Source organism: Scleropages formosus, chromosome 1, assembly GCF_900964775.1.
Source record: "Scleropages formosus chromosome 1, fSclFor1.1, whole genome shotgun sequence".
Lineage (NCBI taxonomy): Eukaryota > Metazoa > Chordata > Actinopteri > Osteoglossiformes > Osteoglossidae > Scleropages > Scleropages formosus.
Genome location: NC_041806.1, coordinates 31,973,588 through 31,997,372, shown reverse-complemented (window position 1 = coordinate 31,997,372; position 23,785 = coordinate 31,973,588). Strand labels below are relative to the sequence as shown.

General features: G+C 45.0%; 1 protein-coding gene across 1 annotated transcript; it reads left to right on the top strand.

The window, feature by feature from the left end:
• The first annotated feature begins 2,019 nt into the window (after positions 1–2,019).
• Positions 2,020–23,494, top strand: slc24a4b (solute carrier family 24 member 4b). Its single transcript, XM_018735280.2, has 17 exons — positions 2,020–2,465; positions 4,771–4,881; positions 16,170–16,246; positions 17,498–17,572; positions 17,662–17,746; positions 17,851–17,954; positions 18,307–18,381; positions 18,542–18,567; positions 18,644–18,697; positions 19,041–19,186; positions 20,756–20,925; positions 21,149–21,287; positions 21,459–21,625; positions 21,857–21,971; positions 22,156–22,268; positions 22,496–22,561; positions 23,122–23,494. The coding sequence occupies exons 1-17, from the start codon at positions 2,321–2,323 to the stop codon at positions 23,272–23,274; spliced, it is 1,821 nt and encodes a 606-aa protein (XP_018590796.1). The 5' UTR covers positions 2,020–2,320; the 3' UTR covers positions 23,275–23,494.
• The last annotated feature ends 291 nt before the right edge of the window (positions 23,495–23,785 follow it).

The window sequence follows — 23,785 nt, the reverse complement described above, 5'->3', positions numbered from 1 at the left end:
CAATTTCCGAATGCAAGCAATGCGCAAGTACCCTCAAGCCTCGTTTTTGAGGTTACCTGCTGCTTATGACCACGGCTGGAAGCTAATGTAGGCTGGCAAGAAGTTGAGTGGTAAAGGACACTGACTAGTAACCTTAAAATTGCTAGTTGAAGTCACAAGCACCCCTCAACAAGGTACCCAAGGATGCAGTAAAAAATAGCCAACTGTAGAACGGGGTGAGGTTTAAGTTTCAAACAAAATTGGCTAAGCAGCAAAATAACAGTAACCTCTTAGCTTCCAAACAAATCATGATTTAAAACCTTCAGCTAATCAAGAAAACGCTGCAATCCGTATGTGTGTTTTCAGCATAATGTGTTGTAACTGTTACACCACAACGGTGACGACCAACAGAGACTTGGTGTGTTTCTAAACAGTCCTGCGTTAGCTGATTTTACTTTAAAGGCCGTGAAGAGAACCAGCAGACGCAACGTGAAGCTAAATAAACATTTCAAACCAACAGTGGAAAGCGACCAAACAGTGCGCCGCTAGTTAGCCGCTGAGATCCGTCAAACGCAGATTCAACACGGCGATGCGAGCATTCAAGATTTCTGTTTAACACTCATGTTTCTGTCATTATGCTTATGTGACAGCAGCTGTCTCAGCATTATGGGGCCCACATCTGGCTCAGCATTAGCCCACACTAACAAAATACGAGAAGTGCCCACTCATGTTTCCACCATCTAAGAGGTCAGTGGGACTTGCATGTGAGCAAGAAGCCGTTTCGACTGCATTAGGAAGGGAGGGGAAAAAAAAAACATTGAAAAAGCCTGATATGACGTCTCCATTCATAGCCCCAGGGCTTTGATGTAGTTGGTCACATGTGCTGTTTTTTTCAAGCTGCGTTCAAAAGGACTCTGAAAATAACCTTGCCATCAATGGCTTCATGTTAAAGGTCATACAGATATTACCCTCTGTCCAGCTGAAATTGAGATAACAAAAGAATGTTGAAAACGGCATTACAAAAACAAGAAATAAAATAAACGGCACGCGTAAACGAAAGGTTGATGGCGGTAGTAACGAAGGGTAGCGCTTGAGCGTGGGCCTATACTATGGGCCTATAAAGCCTAGAGTTAATGGTGCACTAGCAGCGTAGTAACTGTAAAGAAGTTACTCATTCATAACTTTATTGATGTTGGAATAAAGCAAACAGTTGGTGACTTCAAGATATAACTTCACAGAGGCAGCAGGTAAGTGTTAAGTGCTGATGTAATCTGATGGTTGCAGGTTTGATCGAGATTCTTGCTTTAAACTCCCTGATAAAATATCTTGTTATATAAACAGGTAAATTGGTGTAGTTAACTAGCATTCTAAGAGTCTCAGATAAAAAAAAAAAAAAAAGTGTGAAATGAAGGATAGCGCTGCCGTAATAACGTTCTGAACGCCGCTGACATCCCGCATTTCCTCACTGTTTGTCCTACAGCGAGTGTGAGCTCGCGGAGAGAAAAAAATGCTGTAAACACATCTGTCACAGTGCAGATGACCAAAATCCCTTCTGTTTGGAAATCGGTTTTTAGACAAAAAAAATAAATAAATAAATAAATAACGACCAAATGGCAGGGTGTGTCACTTGCGCGCGCGTGACGCCCTCCAAAAAAAAAAAAAAAAAAAAAAAAGTTTTCGGCCGTGGAGCGGAGGGGAACGCGCGTCCTGTGTGGACGAGCAGCCCACGCCGGAGCTCCCCGACTACAGTAGAGCTGAAGATCCTGCACCGGCACAACCTGAGCTCCACACCCGGGGGGGGTTTGGGGGGGAGCAGTCCAAAGAATGAGGCGTGACCAACAATTAAGTGATATGAAAATACAAAATGCAAAAAAATGACGGGTCTGCAGCGGAACTTCGGTTGGGTGAAGTGTCGTCAGGAAGGCAGCCCGACGTCCTCTAATAATTATCACAGAAATGGATCTGATTTAATTATGGTTCAATCAGTTTACAATCAGCCCCCTGAAAGATCTACATTATTTTGGCCGGGGGGGGGGAGAATCTGTGTGATATAAAGGCAAACACTGTGTGCAGCGATTGAGGTGCTGTGTCGCCTCCGTCCTGTGGATTACTCCTCTCGTGTACGGCGTGGGGTAGGGAACTCTCACGCGCTGCTTTAATAATCCAACAGCTGCGCGGCGGCGTCGTCGCGGCACGCGCATCTCTAAGTGCCCGTCCTCGGCGGGAACTCCGCGCGCGCGGTCTTCATGAGAGAAGCGCCGCTTACAGACGCCGCTCGGTGTGAGGCGAAGTCGGGCTGCCGGAACGGGCACGAGAAGAAGTAGAAGGTCGCCTCGCCTCCATGGAGCCGGACAAGCAGGGTCGCAGCGCGGTCGCGAAGATCTTCAAAGTCCGCAAGAGGAGGGAGATGCTCCTGGCGCAGGTCTGCTTCGTCTGCGGCGTTCTACTCGCGGCGTGGGGCATGTCGTCGCTGCTCACCCAAACAGGTGAGCTCGAGCTGCGGGCGGGAACGCGGGGCCAGGGCACGCGCGCGCGCGCAGCGCAACGGCTGGTGAAGCCGCAGTGCCGGGGTCGCGCGCTCACGCGGCTTACCTGTGTGTGCGAGCGACTGTGGCGGAATTTCGCCTGTTTGTTGTATAAAACAAGTGAAGGGCGCCGGTGAGCAGCGCGAGGGACTGTAACAAAACGCATTTCCACCCTCTGCGGTCACTTCCCCGGGATGCTGCAGCCTGTACAGCTTGCGCTCAGTCGCGTGCGGGGACTGGCGCATCTGTAACGCGGCTCGTCGCGAGAACGCTTACGAGGGACGCTTAACCTTCAAGTTACTGCTTCGGGGACACGATTATTTAGCCCTGTTTAAACACAGCGTGGCTCTGTTCTGCTCTGCTGACCGCCGTGAAACAGCACGGACTTCAAGTGCGGCTCAGAGCAGCGTGTGTTTTGGTGCGCGTTACACACCAGCGCGCACGAATGCCGCAGCATCGCGCTGACTGACTGCAGTTTGGGGTCGGACCCTGTGAGCGACTGGTGCTGAGTGAGTTGCGGCTACGGTCGCCCCCTGAAGAGAAGCCCTGCTATATATATGATCGTGTCGACAGGTCTTCTGTTTAATAGCCGCAGCGTTTATATTGCTTCTGATTAGACGCATATGTGGCGTGTGCAGGTAGTACAGTAATAACACCGGGTATTAACATTAATTTAGCTGGCACCTTATTCATCCAGGTGCCTTGTCTACCAATGATGTAGCCATTATTACAATTCAAGGCTTTCCTTACTACTAGTATGTCAACCTGGTCTCAAATTCTCAGTGCCCTTATGATTGCAACTGCAGTCCTTGCTTTGTGTGCACTTTCTTCCTTTCTCTTCACTGATGAAGACAGAAGGCTTGTGCGTGCGTGTGTGTGTGTGTGTGTGTGTGTGTGTGTGTGTGTGTGTGTGTGTGCGCGCGCAGGAAACACTTGGTCTGCAGCCAGAACTTGGACATCAACCAAAAAAACAGTGCTCACATACGCCACGCTGTTTTATAAATTTAGTGTACACCTAAAGAAGTGCTCATTTCTATAGCCTCTGAAGGGTTTGTCTGGGTACTACGATTCCTTTGACGTGAGTCTGCGATTCACTACATTCACCCTGTTCTGTCCCCACTCCTTGCTGCATTTATAATGGAAATGTTGGTTTATTAACATCAGAGTGAAGAAGGGGTGTGTAGAGCAGTAGGTGGTAGCATGGTTGGAACCGCTGCTCTGCACTTAAAGGACGTGTATTTGAATTCCACATCCAACTGTAGTACAGGGACTTGACCCTGAATTGGTCTAGTAATGTTAGCGTGGGAATAAATGTGTAAGTGGCTAGGTATCTTGTTATACAAATGCTGCAAGTCAATTTGGGGGAAATTCTCAGTTAAAAGTAGAACATCAGGGAGATGTTCTGGACTGAATGTTGCCCTCTGTAGTGAATTACAGCATTATTTCATTCATGGTGAGTAGCCTGCCTGCTTACCTGAAGGGCACTACAGCAGGAGGTGGGCTTGAAACCTGTGTCCTTCGAGTGCGAGCTAATACCTCGAACTACACCACCTGCTGCTTGGCTGTTTCTTTGAAAGCTCAAAGTGCTTTTGATTTCATTGTGTGAACTTTACCTTCCCTGCCTGTACTGCTGTGTTGGGCCAAAGGTTACGGCAGGTTTCTGGCCTTAAACGTGGTGTCTTGGGGAAGCACATCTGTCTCTGTGCTGCTTGCATCCACCGCTGACTTTGGAGGCTTTACCATGCCCCCTGCCGTCTTTTCCTCTTTACACTCAGCTCCTCTCACGTATCTCTAGCGCTGTGGACGCAGATGGGGAAAGAACCAGGTTCACCTTCCTTTTGTCACAGTGGCGAGTGGGGCGATATCCTCCTTCATGGAAGTGTGACATGAAGCATTTGCTGTGAAACAGTGTCCTCTAATACAAATGGTTCCTCTTGACGCAGCTTGAGGAATTCACCAGCAGGTGACGGTCCCTGTGTCCGTAGGCACTTCGTGGGCCTTTTGCATGTCCAGTCCTCCTACAGAATGCGGGTTTGATGTTTGACATGGATTGATGCATGCTTTCTGAGCTCAAGGCTGATTTTTGTACTCAAGACTCTATTTTGGACTGAGAGACCATGTGTGAAGGACAGTAATATGATGCAAATCTAAGTGATAGTGAGATGCTGAGTTTCTAGGTAGGACCACTCTGTCATCTCCTCCCCCACTTCATCTGTAGCTTGATTTTGTGAGCACTCTGGTCATTAACACTGTCTTTATCAACTAGGTCATGGGATGATTGTCAAAGGAGATCTTCAGACCAAAGACCGTTGGGGGCGGCGACTGATGGCGCTCATGGGTGACAATGGCACAGAGGAGAAAAACTGCACCAAGCCAGGTGGGTGGTCTCGGCTGGGCAGAGAAACCTGTGAATTTTTTTTTGGTCCATTTTTGCTTTATTGGAGTGTGTATGTATGTATGTATGTATGTATGTATGTATGTATGTACATGTGTGATTAAAGATTTCTCAGCACAGGCTCTGTCTTGAACATGGAGGTTGTTGCCAGGGTGGCCTTGCTTATAAACAATGATTCTTCCAACTGAGTTCAGTATGCCCAGAACTGGCTACTGATATCTCTGCTTTACACTGCCATGTATAAATTGTCTACTACTTAAGCATAGTTTTTTTTTTTTTTTTGAGTAACACTGGTGTTTTGTAGGGGTTCTTCTACAAAGACATTATGTAGAATAGAGCTGTCCATATTATATCTGAAGAACCTTTTCTTACTCCTTCTCGAAGGAATCAGTGTAGTTATTTAAGGAAGATTTGAGCTGATATTGGACTGGAAAGTACTCTGCAGTTTTTAAAGCACCACAGTGGCATTGTCTGATGCAGGCTTGGATCTCCCCACCCCCACACTATCCAATAGATATTATGCTCAAGCGTTTATGATATGTCAAATCTCTTCTCCCCACCAGAATAAGAAGTGGAGTAAAAGTTTAATATGGTTTATGTAATGGTGACTGAAAAGGGGAATGCATGCATAAAATGTATGAAAGGTAACATCGTTACACAAATAACTTCCTTTTGGAGGCATGTGACAACTACAATACTTAAGTGTAATTACACGACAGTACTTTTCCTAGATCTTATGTCATTGTGAAACTATTTTTGCAGTTTATCGGCAAATACGGCATACAGTGACTTTTTAAAAGCCTCTCATGCTATCTAGAAATTTAATATTAACAGAATTGTGGAAATCTTTTAGAAGCACATTAATTGGTGCTATTGTTTGTGGCCACTGGTTACAGAAGCATGGAAATGCTTGATGAATAGTCAGCCAACACACAATTGTGGACTAAAGCTGCTTTAAAAATTGTTTTGGGACCATCTTGTCCTGGTTGCTCTCCTAGTTTATTTTTTTAAACAATGTATTTTTTCCTTTTATAATATGTACATATTTTTTGGCAGCTATACATAAATTTTACCCCTGAAATGGCCCTTATCTGTCATTGATACCTGTGAATTTCACAAGAACATGAGGAGGCAGGCCTTATAAAAGGAGGAATGTTCCAGGAGTGGCTTTTTTTCCCCTTTCGGTTCAGCCTTGCAAGACTGTTTGCCATGACGGTGGGGACTCCGTTCTAAACACGGTACTGGAGTTGGATGGATTCTGTCGCAATGGAGGCAAGCTTAAGCGGGGAGGATCAGTGCCTGCTGTTTATGTAAGCACGTGGCCCACTGCTTTTAGCTCGTCTCTGTTCAAGGCACATTGGAAGATGGGATAGTCAAAGTCTTAAATGTCCAACATAAGCACGATGAAAATAACAGCAATGTAAACATGGGGCGAACACTTGTAAGATTAGCGGTCTGTTAGTATAAAAGTGCTGTTCTTTGCCTCTGAAGATGATGAACCTCCAGTATTGGCTCAGCTGCATCATTTGACTTCATAAGTATAAACATTAAACAGCTCTCACATTGCCTTTTTAATAAAATTGCTGGCTGTGAAACTCAGGGCTCCCGATGGCGCAAGTTATGTCTATACAGAGTGGTCGAAGATGGCAGATTAATGGAATTCATGGGTGCTAAGAATCTCTCTACTGCATTCTCTCTACTGCATTTGCTGGAAGTCTTTCCTTGTAATCTCATCTGGAGCTTAATCCCTAGGGATTTTTTTTCCTTTCCCCTCTGCTGTCTTTCATGTGGTCACCAGCATGCTTAAACCCAGTGTTGTCAGACCACATAGCTCTCTGTTCTTGTTTTCTATTATATTTGCCTTCTCCTGGTGAGCTGACAAGGGGTGTTAATCTGACTTTTTTTTTTTTCCTCCCCCAGGATGGCTCACTTATCAGCAGTACTATTCTACAGTTGCTTTGCTGTATATAGGTTAGAAATGGGAAATAAAACCCATTTAGTCAAGATACCTGGGCATAAAATGGGTGTTCCAGCGACTGTTGTTCAAAGGTACATGTTGTCACTGCAGAATGCATTGCCGTTTTGTCTTGAGCGGATGTTTCTACTTAATGTTAGGTTTGAATGATTCAGTAGATTATTTTTATAAACTTGCATAGTTTGTTTTTTAAATAAATGATCTGGAAATGAGAACCAGAATGTTATGCAACTGGCAAAATGGCATTGTTCATGGAACAGTGAAGACTCCAAATGCAGCTGGACTTCTTTAAACCCTAAAAATGCAAAGCTGGCCCACTGGATTTTCCCATATCAGTACTAATTTATATGCTTGTACTTTATTGTACAATGAAAAGAAAAGGAGGGGGGGGGACTTGGTTTGTAGTATGAAATCTTGCAGGATTTTGATTTGCTGTGAGTTTAGATGCTGCCGCATGCTAATATCTGAGGTGTCATGTGAATTTGTGACTTGTGTAGGTGGGGAATGCAGGCAGGGAGTGCCATCCTCCTGTCATTAGTGATTTCTTTTCCATGTTTGATTTTGTTTCAGAACCTATTTATCAATCTATGGACACTGGGAGAAAAACACTGAGTTGGTCACTAAGCCCATTGCTGTGGCTTTCTAACAAACATCAGCTGCCTTGCAGCAAACATCTTACTTAGATAGCAGAAATTGATTTGACAAATCCAGTTATCTTTATTATAATGAGCTGTCTCTACTGCCTCACTAGAACAGTGACATGAGTGTCAGACATGTGTAAATAGTTTTCACTGGGAAGAAACACATTCAGCATGGCTGTGCTCAGTACTGACATGCTATCATTTTTCCACTTCATACTGTAAGTAGCATTATTCACTTGTATTGTTCTGGATAACAGTAGTCCAGAGCCTATTTCAGAAACACAAGGTCCAAGGCTAAGGTAGGGTATGCTCTGGACAGACTGTCAATTGATGCATTCAAGGCAATGCACATATTCAATTTTATTTTTATAGAGCACTCTTCTCATCCATTGACAGAGTGCTTTAAAACAAATATATTTGTGCACCAGAGGCAAGTTTAGCCAGAAATTCACCTGAAGCACAGGTGTATAGGAGGGAATGCAGACAAACATTGTAAAGAGCATGTAACCTTTAAGACTTTTTTTTTTTTTTTTTTTTTTTTTTTTTTTTTTTTTGCAGCTACTTTAGCAAAAAGCAACATACACTTCTGTTTGCTAAGAGTTGTATTTCACAAAGAGTGATGCAGACATGCAGTTGACAGTATAGTGAAATTACTCCAATTCCAATCTTTGTCAGTATACATTAGACAGGTGTGTACTCAATTGACAGGATTTTGTACTGAAAGTTTGTGGAGCAAATGGGAGATCAAGAGAAGTGCATCCGAAAGGCATGTATTTTGAGACCCTTCAATAATGAGGGGGGGGGGGATTCAATAGTTTGGAATGAGAGGAGCTCATTCCACCACGTTGCAGCCAGAATTGATGAACTTTGGGGTTTTGATTTGCCATCTTGTATATGGGACCACCGAGTGGCCTGAGGTAGAGGAGCATAGTAGTCTGGTTGGGGCCTAACAAATCTGCCCCTGCTGGTACTGGAGAACAGATTTGTTGATGGTCTTGTAGGCCATATCCAGAGTTGAATTTGATACAGACAGCAACAGGAAGCCAACTGGAAGAGACGCCTATGGGAAATGCATGGAAATACTTTAGTAGGTCAAACAACTCATGGTACAGCATTCTGCTTCAGCTGGAGATGGTAGGGGCTGGAAGACCAGAGAGGAGGCTGTTGTAGTAAAGATGGGATATCACCATGGTCTAAACTAAAAGCTGCAGTGTATTGTGACATAAGGGTGAATCCTGTTGATGCAGGATCTATCTGCAGCACTTGGTTATGGCTTGTTTTGAGGGAAGCAGAGATGCATGTTAATCATTAGTCCCTGGATCATAACCCATGATGCAGGTGAAAGAGGAAGTTTGATTAAGGTTCCCTACAGGTGAATGGCCCAACTGGGATGTAAAGGATCTTTGTCTTATAAAGGTTGCCTTGTAGGTGAAGGAAGAAAGAGAAGAGGTGGGTATTGATGTGGAGTGATGGGAGAATCCATATATTTTGTGGAACACAGAGCAAGAAGACAGGGAAACAACTTAGCTCTTACCAAGGGGTCTCTTTGATGGGCTAGATTCAAAACATTTCAGTGCCAATTCTAAGATGTTGACAAGAGGAAAGCAGGTTTTAGTGACTGATGGTGTCAAATGCTGTAGACGGGTCAAGTAGAATGAGAACTGAGGAAAGAGAGGTTGCTCTCGCTGACTAGAGGGTATCTGACATGAACAGAGTCCAGTCTCTGGAATGGAAAATCTTGAATCCAGATAAATTGGAGCTCATTCTGGGCAAGGAGTACAAAACTAGTTATTGGCTGCATATTTGAGTTTTAATGAGAAAAAGGATGGGGGGGATGGGACTGAATTGGGGTCCAGAGAGGGTTTCTTTCTCAGTGAGATGAGGGCAGTTTTGAAGGTGGCTGGGGAAAGAACTAGAAGAGTCAGGAACTGATGGGATGGGGGGGACAAAAAAAAATGTTATGAAGCATGGCCAGTAGAAGAGGTGAAGGGATGGGATTGAAGGAGCAACTGGTGAGTCTGCATGAAAGCAGGAGGTTACAGATTTCACCTTGTGATAAGTGTTGACATGAGGAGAATAAGGCTTTGCTGGGAGATCAACACAACTGGCACAGGTGGATGCTGAGAACCTTTTATACATTATAAAATGGAATTCTGTACAAGACTAAACCAAAATACAGATGCACCTTGACTTACTATGGTTCGAGTCACAATTTTTTTTTGACTTTATGGTGTTGAGCTGGTGATAGACAGTCAGTAGAAACTGTATTTTTGAATTCCCCAACCGGGCAGGTGATATGCGGTATGAGGGTGGGCGGTGGCAGTGAGCTGCATCTCCCAGTCTGTCACACGGTTGCTATACAGATACCCCCCTGTTTCTACGTTGTTTTGTGCATCCATAATGTCACAGAAGTGCCTACCGGTGTCTCCTGCTACTGGTGGGAAGAAGATGAGAAGGGCAGTTACTCTTGAGGAGAAACTCAAGATAATTGTCCAGGATGAAGGTGGCAAGCCAATAATGGCCATCGCACGTATGCTAGACTATGATGTTCTGTAGGTTAGGTGTATTAAATGCATTTTCGACTTGCTATGGGTTTTGTAGAGCGTACCCTATCGTAAGCCAGGGACTACCTGTATTGCATGGACTGGACCATTGTTCCCTTCTCTTTATAGGGAAGCTTAGGTCACTATTGCTGGTGCAGTCTTGCATGCAGTTGCATGCTGTGTCAGTCATGTCTACAGAGGTTCCAGCAGGCTGAAGATAAGGAAGACTGGTTCAGTCCCAGGTGATGGACTGGACTATGTGGAAGAAGTGGTATTGAAAAGGACAATGACTCTTCATCCTCTGCACACCACCCTGACTAAATAAAAGAACATCTTCAGCAACATACTGGTCCAGTTGTGCTGCACCAAATAGCACAACCTGAGGTCATTCCCGTCAATAATTATTAGGTCCTATAAATCCTCTCACTGTTGGGATGTTACTGACCTCCTATTGCTGGAGTGATGTTAAACAGTTTGTAAAAGTCTTTGCTCTCTCTTATACCCAAGTGACTTTTCCTGTCACTACTTTGTATGTGTGTTCTCCCATGCAGATTCCTCTGGGACCAAAGTTTTTATTTATTTTAGTGCTGACTTGTTCCTTAAATGAAGCAGTTTATAATTACAGTGGCTGGTGCATCTAATGTTCTAAGAACTGTAATTTAATTGCGTAATGCTACAGGGAAATGGCAGACTCTTAAATATTAAACTCCTTAATATCCGTTAATGCATAAGAGGCTGAGGTCCCAGGATATTAACTAACTTTACATCTCTGTCAAGCTGTGTGAGCTTCAATGGGTCAGCTGGAACAGAAGGTCCCTATGCTGAGATTGGTTATGCAATGGTTGGGCATACACTGGAAAGACCTAACAGACCGCAGATTTAATTATGCGGAATTGTGTCACAGTTGAAAATTGGTAGTCATAATAGTCGATGCGAGACTGCGTAGTGTCCACTGTATGGGCCGCTGTCCCTGAGCGGTTGGGGCAGAATGCAAAATGGATCATCTCTTTTGGAAGCTCGTGCCGCAGCTCCATTTATGAACAGTTGTCCAGCGGACTGCAATCTCCGCCAATTTGAGGTGTGCTCTCTTTTCCAGCCCCAGTGGCAGGAGTGGTGTGACACAGCTGTGGGTTGCGCTGCTGCTGCAGGGAGTTGGCTCTGCTCTAAAGGGAGCAGTGTGGGATGGTGCCTGTGGATGCAGGAGCTGTCCAGTGCCACGGCTCTTCTGGCATCACTAACACGCCACAGTTTGTGTGGCGGGTTGGAGACAGGTGCAAAGAGGTAGTAGGTGAGTGCAGGGGACATCTGGATAATTTCTTGCATAATGAAACGCTGTCAGGTGTCCATGCAGAAGGCAGAGTTTATTTTTAGATGGCGAGCCTCTCTTCAGTAAGTCGGCTGTTTACTGCTTGCTTTATCCTCACTCTGTGTCGCCTTTTGCAAAGGTTTTTGCCAAATGAAAAATAAAAATGGTCCCTGGCTAAATGCAATGTGCAAAGCGCTGAGAAAAGAACAAGGACAGTACTCAGTTGTCTTCACCAGCATGTTTCTGTCTTTGAAGCTGGTATTGGGTGACCACTGTGCAAACTGGAGGTGACCAGAAAGGTTCTGCTTGGACCTGCTTTAGGTCCACATTTAGAGTCCACCTCAATCCTGTTTTAAGGAATTGTTCAGTCCTTGAGTAGCATATTACCTCCCAGTGGAGTTTAGGGTAAATGTGCTAGGAAGCAGTTGTCTTCCATGTTGTACTTCATGCTGAATGTCATTGGGGGGGAAAAAAACCACCTGACTTCTCTACTATTTAGTTTAAATTTATTAATTTAGCTGACACTCTTCTCCAAAGCAACTTACACTAAGCTACTTACAATTTACCCATTTATACAGCTGGGTAATTTTACTGGCAGTTTAGGGTAAGTACCTTGCTCAAGGGTATTACAGCTGAAGGTGGGATTCAAACCAATGACCTTTGTCTCGAAAGGCACCTGTTCTAAGCACAACGCTACCAGCTGTCCCAAATTATACTTTGACACTTGTTGTTTTGCAGGGGAGTATGTGGACTGGATTTGTCTTTTGTTTATGGTTTTGGCTCTTCTGTGACATTCTATGTCAAAAATAGAAATGCATAATGACTTCCACTGCCAGGGATGTTTTGTATTAGACACTAATGATTTTGAGAAGAGTTTGAAAGCCTTTATTCCACAATAATTTATATGGAAACTACCGAAATGTATTGTTTATGGTTTGGGTATACATAAATGCTGGTGGAAACACTTGCTGTAATTTGGTCTGATCAGTCTGAAATTTTAATGCCTATTCATTTGTTTCCAGTACATTTAGCTAGATGTCTTTTCTCTGCGTCTAAGATGCCATATTAGGGGGTTTGCATGCTATTGGCATCAGCTGTTTGTGGCCAGTGACACTTCCTTTTGAATTAGTGTTGATGGAACACCTACCCACATCAGCTACAGCATCTTTCTGGTGCATTTATGAAAGTCTGACCTGGTCACTGAAGTCAAGCAGCCTTCATGGAAAAAGGCTCCCAATGGCTGAGGTGGCTATGGTTAAACAAAGCCCTTAGCTATTGTTTGTCACAATGGCAAGTCATGTGGGAGCATTCAAGTGCAGCTGCAGGCTGGCCCACTCTGGTGGGGTGGCAACATATCTGTGCCAGGCCTGGCCACAATATAGCTTTGTACTGCTTCCAGGACTGGGTGAATTGTCTTGATGTTTACGGGCAGGTAGTTGTAACTTATACTGTAATGTTGACCTCAATTGGTTTAAATGATCCATTTGTTTAGCTCATAACTGTCCTAGGCATCTTGCCATGATAGGTTGATACAAAAGTGCTTACAAGACTGCAAGATGACAATTTAAAATGATTAATTGTACATGCTTTGCGGTGAATTAAAGCTTCTCCAATGGTGAATGTATTGTAACAACCCGCATTACAAAGAGTTTGTGTGGGGAAATGGGTCTATTGTAAATAGCTGGATTCTAGGTAAAATGTGATTTTAAGTGTTTAACCACAAGGGCAACTTATAGGGAAAATAATGGTGTAACTGGTTGCCAGTGGGGAAGGGAGAGTCTGGAGGTGCTGGGAATGCTGGCTTGAGGTGCAGGTCCTTGAGGAAATGAGGTCCTTGGACCGAGCGCATCAGTTCCCTGTGTGCTGCTGGTCTAATAAAACGTTCATTATGAATGTTGCCAGTGCATCTTCCTTCGCCCCATCCGAACCCAGAGTGCTGCACACCACAGTATATAGTGTAAAATGCATACATGCTGTGGAAGGAATGCTTGCTATTTCATTATACTCCGATCAGCCAAAACATTAAAACTACCTGCCTAATATTGTCTAGGTCTCTCTCATGCTGCCAAAACAGCTCTGACCTGTAGAGGCATGGACTCCATAAGACCTTTGAAGGTGTCCTGTGGTCTCTGGCAAAAAGATGTTAGCAGCAGATCCTTTAAGTCCTGTTAGTTGTAGGTGGCACAGTGGCACAGCAAGTAGTGCTGCTGTCTAACAGTGCCTGGGTGGTGCAAGAAGACGTGGGTTTGACCCCTGCTCAGTCTGTATGGCGTTTGCATGTTCTCCCTGTGTCTGTGGGGGTTTCCTCTGGGTGCTCCAGTTTCCTCCCACAGTCCAGAGACATGCTGTTCAGGTTCCCCCATAGTGTGTGAGTGACACAAAGAGAGTGTGTTCCACAGACATATGGATGAGTGACCCATTGTAAGTAGTGTATCTAGCAGTGTAAGTCAGCTTGGTGAATAAGGTGTGTGGGCTGATAACACTACATAGAGTTCATTCAAAGTTGCTTTGGAGAAAAGCATCTGCTAAATAAATAAATAAATGTAAATGTAAGTTTCAGGGTAGGTCCTCCATGGCTTGGAGCTGTTTTTCCAGCACATCCCCTAGGGGCTCAATCAGACTGAGATCAGGGGAGTTTGGGGGGCCTAGTCAACACCTTGAACTCTTTGTCATGTTCCTCAAACCATTCCTGATCAATTTTTGCAGTGTGGCAGGGCCACTGCCGTCAGGGAATACCATTGCCAAGAAGGGGTGTATGTGGTCTGCAGCAATCTTTATGTCAGAGTAACATCCACATGAATGCCAGGACCCAAGGTTTCCCAGCAAAACATTGGCCAAAGCATCACACTGCCTCTGCTGGCTTGCCGCCTTCCCATACTGCATCCTGCTGCCATCTCTTCCCGACATAAACGACACATGGCTGTCTACATGATCTAAAAGAGAACGTGATTCATCAGACCAGTCCACCTTCTATTCCTTAATGGTCCAGTTCTGACGCTTACCTGCCATTGTAGTTGCTTTTGGTGGTAGACGGGAGTCTGCATGAGCGCTCTGAATGGTCTGTCGCTATGCAGCCCTATACATAGCGAGCTGCAATGCGCTGTATGTTCTGACACATTTCTATCGTGGCCAGCATTCAGGTTTTTAGCAATCTGTGCTACAGTAGCTCTTCCGTAGGATCGGACCAGACGGGCTAGCCTTTGCTCCCCGCGTGCATCGGTGAGTCTTGGGCACCCGTGTCCCTGCTGCTGGTTCACCAGTTGTCCTTCCTTGGACCTCCTTTGGTAGGTACTAACCACTGCATACCAAGAATATCTCAGAAGACCTGCTGTTCTGGAAATGCTCTGACCCAGGCATTTAGCCATCAGAATTTGGTTCTTGTCAGTTGCTCAGATCCTCCCCCCCCCCCGCCTGCTTCCAACACATGAAATTCAAGAACTAGCTGTTCACTTGCTACCTAATATGTCCCACCCCTTGACAGGAGCCACTGTAACAAGATAATCAGTGTTTTTCATGTTACCTGTCAGTGGTTGTAATATTATGGCTGATTGGTATACATCTTAAAGCAGCTGCTAGCATAGTGGTTATAGCAACTGCCTTTGGTCCTAAATGTTGCAGGTTCAAATTTCACCTCCAGCTGTAGTACCCTTGAGCAAGGTACTTGCCCAAAAATTGCTCCAGTAAAATTGCCTACATGTATAAGTGGGCAAACAATTCTAAGTTGCTTTGGAGAAAAGCATCGGCTAAATGAATACAAATGTAAAGGAGTGCTGGTAAGTCATCTTCTGATGTGAACTTAGTCCTTCTTTATTTGTTCTTAGGAGAACAATGTATTGGTGGTGGCCTGTCATGTTAACTCGGGTTCTAAAAAGTATTCCTGCTTTTTCAGCCATTTCAGATTCTACAATGGGACAGCACTTCTATATTGCGGGGCCAGTTTTTATGCTCAGGACCCCCACCCCTCTGCTCTGGCACGTACTCCCTGGAATGGCACACACTCAATCTTTGACATGCTCTGTTGTATCTTGAAATGGCAACGTGGCACCGGTTTGAACTGTTAACGACAGTGATGGCGGTGGGTCTTTTAATTATTGATCGCTCCGGAGGCTTTTAATGAAGTGCTTCTCAGGCCCATCCAGGCAAATGACAGAGGGAGAGATGGCAGTACAATGTGAACACAAAAGGAGCTTAAGATCTCTGCTCTTTTGAGGAGATGTGTTCTTAAGTGGTTAAACCCTTTCCTAGTGCTGGGGATGTAATCAGGAGCGGTGTCTGTCTCCTTTGCCTCTTCTCTAGCATCTACAGAGGACATTGTCATGTCAGGATTATGAACTTTCAGTGTGCAGCAGTGTTGCTCTGTAAATGTACTTGTATTACAGCTGCAGTCTCAGGTTTGATGAGCACTAGTGACCTCCTCACTATAGAAGTTATTGCAACCTCTGCAGTATATTGGGTTGCAGGTAAGCATGGGGTTTTTTGTGTGGGAGGAATTGTGCTTAAATAGCCAGTTAGTATTTTGAGATTTGTGAATCCTCAGTGCAGGGAGGGAGTAGTAATCCAGGTGCTGGATGGAACTTGCTGTTGGTGGTCACATGTCATTAGTGTCCACTGTGTAACCTACATTTTGGAGCAAAATTGCTACAATCTCCTCATCGGATCCACCTGGAGTGAATACTTGTCTCACTTTAATCACAAGACTCAGTTGTGATTGAGCCACACGTGGATCTTCTGATGTTGCCCATCAGTGTCGGGGATCACACTGTAGCTTTGGACTCTGCTCCTGTCCCTACTCTGTCTCTCTGCAGCAATCTACGAGTTCCCGGATGACATGTTCACCAACAGCGAGCGCCAACAGGGGGCAGTGTTGCTGCACATCATTGCGGTGGGTGACTCATGCGCACGCTCTCTCTCCCTCTTTCTCAGCACTTTTTCACATGAGCCTTCCTTGAATGCTGCTGTTCTTAAAGCATTATGTTCCATGGTCTGGATGACCAGTTTGATGGGTGAACCTGGCAGTATAAAATAGCTAGTGAATTGATGGAGGAGTTTAAGGCCCCTTTCAGAAGCAAAGCCTCTGTCGTCCAGGCGTGTTTATTAATGGCTTGTAGAATGTAAATGTATTACATTGATTTTGTGGACACTTTTCTCCAAAGCAACTTACAATGTTAAGCTTCATACAATTTTTTACATATTTATACAGCTAGGTAGTTTTACTAAAGCAATTTAGGGTTGGTGTCTTGCTCAAGGGTACTGCAGCTGTAGTTTGAACTTAGTCTTTGGGTCTTGAAGCAGCAGCTCTAACCACTATACTACTAGTTTTCCTATTCTGTAGGAACACGCACACGCATTTTCAGAACCGCTTGTCCTATACGGGGTCGTGGGGAACCGGAGCCAACCCGGTAACACAGGGCGTGAGGGGGAGGGGACACACCCAGGACGGGACGCCAGTCTGTTGCAAGGCACCCCAAGCAGGACTCGAACCCCAGACCCACCGGAGAGCAGGACTGTGGTCCAACCCACTGCGCCACCGCACCCCCCCGTAGAAAAGCATTTTTGCATTTTGCAGGTGTGAATAATTTGCTGACTAGGCCACTTTTCAGTCAGTATTTTATTTGTGTAGTGTAATTATACACCTGCTGGTTCAGGTGATCCACTTTTGGCTAATGTGCAGCTGAGGGGAGCTCATAGGGAGTGATTGGTCACTGCTGGACTGGAAAGCTTGTCCACCTCCTTACTCAAACATGCAGGAATGTATCTAGCGCCCCCACATGGGCGGAGAGCACAGGTGCCAGTAAGACCCTCCTGATCCCAGTGCCAATATGTTTAAATGATGCACCTACTCCACATTACGGGAAGTGCCAGCAGTTTGTCGCGTCAGCGTAGCAAAGGAACTATTACCCTGTCAACATGTCCAGAAAGCTGAACATCAATTCCCCAGTAGGAACATTTTACTGCCTCATTACCTGTCTTCTCATTTATTGCTGTGCTTTATAATCAAATTTTATTTTCATCCCACTTTAATATCCATCCTGAGGGTGTGCTTTGAAACCTGTGACACAAAAAATGCATGCAGCGTGTCAGAGAAGTGTAAGGAAAGCCAGCAGGGGGAGCTGACTTCTCATCTGTATCTCAGGCACTCTACATGTTCCTGGCCCTCGCAATTGTGTGTGACGATTTCTTTGTGACCTCACTGGAGAAGATCTGCGAGGTGAGTCTTTTCTGTAGCGGAGTCCCCCCTACGCCTTGCTCAGCCGTCTTCCTTTCAGGGGTTTCAGGTGTGCATTTTTCCATCCTCAGAAGCTGCATTTAAGTGAGGATGTTGCTGGGGCAACCTTCATGGCTGCAGGGAGCTCAGCCCCAGAGCTTTTTGCCTCAATTATAGGTGAGTTGCACTGCCAGGGTCCCCATTTGCACCATACTTGTGTGCCCCCCCCCTGTCTGGGTGTGTTTTTTGTCAGAAGACGACTCCTATGACATTCCTTTCAGGAGTCTTCATCACACATGGGGATGTGGGTGTTGGCACCATCGTCGGTTCAGCAATGTTCAACATTCTCTGCATCATCGGTGTCTGCGGCATCTTTGCCGGACAGGTGCTTTTCATATTCGTCAGGATTCTCCCAAAGATGTGGTAGGGGCAGCAGGAGGCGTAGTAGAGGTGCCACCTTGCACTCAAAAAAAACCCTCCAGCTTTGAATCCCACTTCCTGTTGTAAGACTAATCATGGTACTTTCCCTGAATTGTTCTGGTAAGTTACCCAGCTCTATATATCACTAAACAACTGAGCAGCTCAATAATTTAATGTTGCTTTGGAGAAAAGCCTCAGCTAAAAATTACAAGCATGAATTGCCTGGGTAAATACCCATTCAGGAACCAGAGAGTGTGCTAAACACACACTTTCCCTTATCAGGAACAGTTTATAACTGCTGTGCTCTAACCACACAGGTGGTGTTGCTGACCTGGTGGTCGGTATTCCGGGACTCCTTTTACTACACTTTATCTGTGGTGGCTCTGATTGTGGTAAGTCTGGCATGATGCATCCTGACTTGTTATAAACTCCAAAGCCACTATGCAGCCTGCAGCCATAACAGACAAGGGCCTTAAGTGACTGTACATGTTTTGCACATGTTGTATTTAAAAACTTTTCTAACAGGCTCTCTTCCTTCTCTCCCCTCTTCAGTTCATCTATGATGAAAAGATAGTGTGGTAAGTGTCTGTCTCAGCACTGTAGCTGGCTGTCACATGCTTTGTTACTCACTGACAGTGTGTACTTGTTCTCCAGGTGGGAGAGCCTGATCCTGGTGGTCATGTATGTTGGATATATCCTCATCATGAAGTGAGTCCTGCAGCTTTGCTGTCTCCTTGTGGAGTGGAGGAGGGTGTACGCAGCCATCTCACACACAGCACGACTGGCTGTAGTTTTATATATGAGGCTCCGAAAAAGCCTTAAGAAGAAAACGGGCTAATCTGTCCTGGTCACGGCAGGTTCAGTTGTGCTTCACTGCAAAGAGTTCAGTGTCTTCTGCAGGAATTTAATCTGTAATCAGTGAGTGCCAAAAATAATATTTTGGCAATAGGTTTCTACTCCTGAGTGCTGGAAGAAGGTTCTCTGCCCCCTTCCAGTCTGATTTGGATTGATGAGTCTCTTGTCTGACCATTGCGTGTTTCTCCTTGTGCAGATTTAACACCAGCATGCAGAATTTCTTCACAGGGAAGAGGAACAAGAGTGTTGCCAATGGCAACACTGTGTGCAGTGAGCTGGAGGATGGTAATGATTGTTATGACAGTATTTGGGATGACCCATCATTGCCTTTGCTCTCTCCAGGTAAGGCTAACCAGACAGGCTGCACCCATGCTCAAAGCAAACCTTGGCATAGCGTTGCTCACATTAAATGTTGAGCAGAGCTCTGGTAGTCAGATCATCTCTGCACTTCTGAAGGCAGGGATCTGATGTTTAGGATACTGTAGATTTAAGAGTGTAGGATTGAGAGTTTTAAAGGTAGTGTAAGGTTTGTAATAGATTCTGAGAATGAGTGGATAAGATCTTCGTTCATTAGGCCATAATAGTATTTGGGTGGGCATGTCTACCATAAGATGTTGTACACCAGTGGAGTAGTGAGTGGCCTAGGTTGTGCTATTCATCTGCGTGGACCCACCCAGAGTAATTTTCTCCAGTTTAATGTTAATCAGGAGTTTTCTCCCACCTCCCTCTTTGATAAAGCCTTGAAGTGGCCACCCAGCCAGCAACCAAACCAGTTATCCTAAAGAATGTCCGTCTTAATGGTTTCATATGATGGATGCATTTTTTGAGCCTTTCAGATTTTCAGTTTGAGATACATTTTTTTTTTTTTTCCCTAGTCTGCCTTGAACACAGTGCTATAAAAGAATAAACAAACGCTTGAAAAACAGGTTGTGTAATGGCTAAAGCTGATACGTTTTGGATTCAGAGGATGCAGGTCTGAATCCCACCTCCTGCTCTAGTACTCTTCAGCAAGGCACATACCTGTATTCTAAAATTGCTCTAGTAAAAATTACACAGCTGTATAAATGGGTAAACTAAGAACTTTCAGAGAAGTGTTGATTGAATAAATGTTTCAGTATATCCTGTGATAGATGCTTTGGAACATTTGAGCTGGACACTTTATACTGGGCAGCTTTATAAATGTACTTTTTCAAGTGCTTGCTCTTGCAGAGCTCTGGCTCTTTATGCTCACTCTTCCTTCTGTCTTCCACCATCTCTAACACTGACTTTAAAAGATCCCCTTGACTTGGCACTGTCCATACAGTGCTTCTGGCTCATCTTTCCTCCTTTAAGAGGCTTTCTATAACTGGGTGCTGCCTGTCTGTTAGCCTTACTGAGCTATTGCTGCTTGTGCTTTCTAATAGTGTGCATGGAACTGCCTGCCTCTGGGACCTTTGGCATGTTTGAACTGAGGATAGGGGTGTGTCATGTCTGTCAGCATGAGACCAGCCTGCCTTGCTTTGCTTCAGCACTCCCTGAACAACTCCAAGGCCAAAGCCAGTGACTTGTGGTCAAATCAAAACTTCTGTTATATTGCTGTGTAATTCAAAATTATTAAACCTGATAGTACCTTCACGTGAATGCTGAGGGCATTCAGGTCATTTTGACCTTGATCTGATGGAGTTGCTGTAGCTGTTGGCTGATGGAGGGGAAAGGTTTCAATTGGCCATCAGCACACTGTGTGCACAGTTTACTTGGTGGTATGCCTAATAACAATGTGGAGATGTCAATTAAAGGCACAAGTGGAAATGACCTTAGTGGAGCTGAAACAGCACTCTGTATCCCAGAAAGACTGCACTCTGGAGGCTCTTTAGTGACCACATGTCAGTTACTTTCTGTGGTGTCCTGTCTGAATTTGGTCTTTGTTCCCAGTGAGGCCTGTGAAGCCTTATCCCCAAGACTCTGTGGTCATGGTGGATGAGATCATGAATGCCAGCCCTCCGAAGTTTGGCTTTCCCGAGGCTGGGCTCCGAGTCATGATCACTGACAACTTTGGGCCTAAGACTCGCCTCCGCATGGCCGGCCGTCTCATCATCACAGAGGTGAGAGGGTGGTAGAAGGTGACTGTGCTGGCCAAGATCAGATGTGTTGGTGTATGGTGCTAAGGGGGTTAAACTGGGACACATGCATTAAATGCTAGTTGTCCCATGGGTTGGGTATCCATTTAGCTTTCAGAGGTTTGTACCATCCTCACTGACTGAAGGAACCAACTGGACTTCTCCCTTGGAGTATGATAGCTTCTTGGGTGTGCTGCTTGGCTTGCAGCGGCAGAAGCTAGCGCGGGATGCAAACGGGGTGGAGACACCAGCCGTGGTGCTGGGAACGCTGGAGATGGAGAATGGGAGTGTGGTAGCTGATAAACCAGATAAGGAGGCAGACCTGTCTTCACCCTTCTCTGTGCCAGGTGAGGCTTTCTTGTGGTAGATGCTGTCCCTGGGTCAATGCTGAACACTGTAAATTGGAGGTAGAAAGTACTTCAGTAGGTAATTTAACTGTTTTGTGTGTGTACATGATGTTTCTAAACCTTTTCATGGAGCTGAGCAATAGCTTAATCTTTTTTTCCTCCTTCCTGCAGAGGGTGCTATGGATAAAGTAAAATGGCTGATCTCTTGGCCTGTGCTGCTGTTGCTGTTCTTCACTGTACCAAACTGTGCCAAGCCACGATGGGAGAAGTTCTTCATGCTCACATTTTTTCTGGCAACACTCTGGATAGCAGTGTTTTCCTACATCATGGTGTGGATGGTGAGACCATCTTTTTAGCTGCAGCTCCCCCTTGTTAATCCTTAGCTGCTTATTCAGCTGGATATTTACTAAAGCATAAGTTTGTCACGATGGTAGGTCTTAAGGGCACCACATTCACACTTTGTGGTGGCTGTCTTGGTTTGCTGCTTTGCTGCCTATGTAGGGAAATTGTTTTATTTTTTTTGCTGCCAAAAAATGCCTGTTTATGTATATCCATTTCTATGTACCCAGGTGACTATAATCGGGTACACCTTGGGAATCCCAGATGTTATCATGGGCATCACATTCCTGGCTGCTGGGACCAGTGTTCCTGACTGCATTGCCAGTCTCATCGTGGCTCGTCAAGGTGCAGCTCTCTGCCTTCTTTCCCCTCCCCAAGTGTTTGATCTTTATCGACCATGGGGGTGTTGACTTGTTCCATTTCCTGTAGTACAGGTTAGAACAGCGGTGTAGAGAAATGGGGGCTGACTGTACTGTGCAGGGTCAAGCCATTGCAACTACTGTGTGTAAGAAGGTGCTTCTCTCTGCAGGCCTTGGAGACATGGCTGTATCAAACACCATCGGCAGCAATGTATTTGACATCCTGGTGGGCCTTGGTGTACCCTGGGCATTACAGACAATGGTTGTCAGTTATGGCTCAGAGGTATGACTGCCAGTGACTCCATCCCAATTTGCTATAACCCTTCTCCAATCAAGGGATAATCTTAAATTCATTTGCTAGTATTTACTGCCATTTCTTCAGTGTGTCAACAAAACAAAATGGAAATAAAGTGCTTGCAAAAATGCTTTTGCTGTGACTTTTAGAAACTGCATTAAGTGCAGGCAGCACTGAATGCTTGAACCAGTTTCACAGGCTCCTGTCTCCTGCAGGTGCAAATCAACAGCCGTGGACTGGTATATGCAGTGGTGCTGCTGCTGGGCTCCGTGGCGCTCACTGTAAGTGTGAGCCATGTATTGTGCTTACTGTTGTGGGGACATAATTGAAGAAAATGTGCCCAGAAAGATATTGTGTAGCTGTCATCAATGTCTTCTAGATGGCTTTTTTAAAAAAAAAAAAAAAAAGCCACTATCAATTTTATGAATTGTGTTGGTGTAGGGACCTTATAATGGTCTACACCCATGAAGTGCACTTGCAGAACAGCCCAATTCTTTTGTACAAAAGGGGTCCTAGCCCCATTTTTCCAGATACTTCTCTCCCAAAACAAGACATCTAACTATCCATGTATCTGTCATCTGAGCCTCTATTCTATAGGCAGCTGAGTAATGTATACCAGCAAAATGGTGGTACCAGACAACCTGTGCCTAGAAAAGTGTGTCCCAAACTTTTCGCTGAGAGATCTGCTTTTGTTTGCCCTAAACTGTACATCAATTTGGCAGAGAGCATCAGCTAAGCCAATTCATGTGAAGGGAGTGATTCCCTGCCCTGATGGCCAGACAAATGTCTAGCTGTTCTGTAAATTCTTGATCTGTACTGTAACTTTCCCTTGTTTCTGCAGGTCTCTGGGATCCATATCAACAAGTGGAGGCTGGATGTGAAGCTGGGCATATATGTGCTGGTGCTTTACGCAGTGCTCCTCTGCTTCTCCATCATGATAGAATACAATGTTTTTACCTTCGTCAACCTACCCATGTGCCAGGCGGAGCTGTAACGTTGTCAGAGATCATAACATTCTGAAGAACCATCTTTGCCTACTGAGCCTCCATTCTACCCTCTTCACAAACTTTTTTTTTTTATGCTTTTCATGATCAACTTATCTCCAGCCTTCTTCATGAGAGGTGTGATACCTCTGTCTAGACCAAGTAACCTTGTTAAGACAGGGGTGTTTTTTTTTTTGTTCCCCCCCCACCTTTCAGCACAAGTTTCCTCAACCCCCCTCTTGTTTACTTGTCTTCCCTCTTTTTCTGTGGAGGGTTTTTTTCCTTTATGGTTATGTGCATTTTGGAAGCTCCTACTTGAATGAGTGCCATAATTTGTTGAGACATGTCCTAAGCACATGTTCATTCTGGTTTTCCTTTCTTTGAAAAGGACAAATGGAAATTCTAAACAATGCTATGGTGAAGCATTGTGATGTATAGTGAATAAGGGCAGGGGTCTGGTTGGGGGAGGAAGTGTTTCATAGGGACAGAGGGGAGAACTAGAAGTGCATTGTTCCCTCAAGC

Coding starts and splice junctions, on each gene's coding strand:
- slc24a4b (XM_018735280.2), top strand. CDS start 2,321: ATGGAGCCGGACAAGCAGGGTCGCAGCGCGGTCGCGAAGATCTTCAAA. Junction 16,247..17,497: donor TGTTGCTGCACATCATTGCG/GTGGGTGACTCA, acceptor TCTGTATCTCAG/GCACTCTACATGTTCCTGGC. Junction 19,187..20,755: donor ATTGCCTTTGCTCTCTCCAG/GTAAGGCTAACC, acceptor CTTTGTTCCCAG/TGAGGCCTGTGAAGCCTTAT.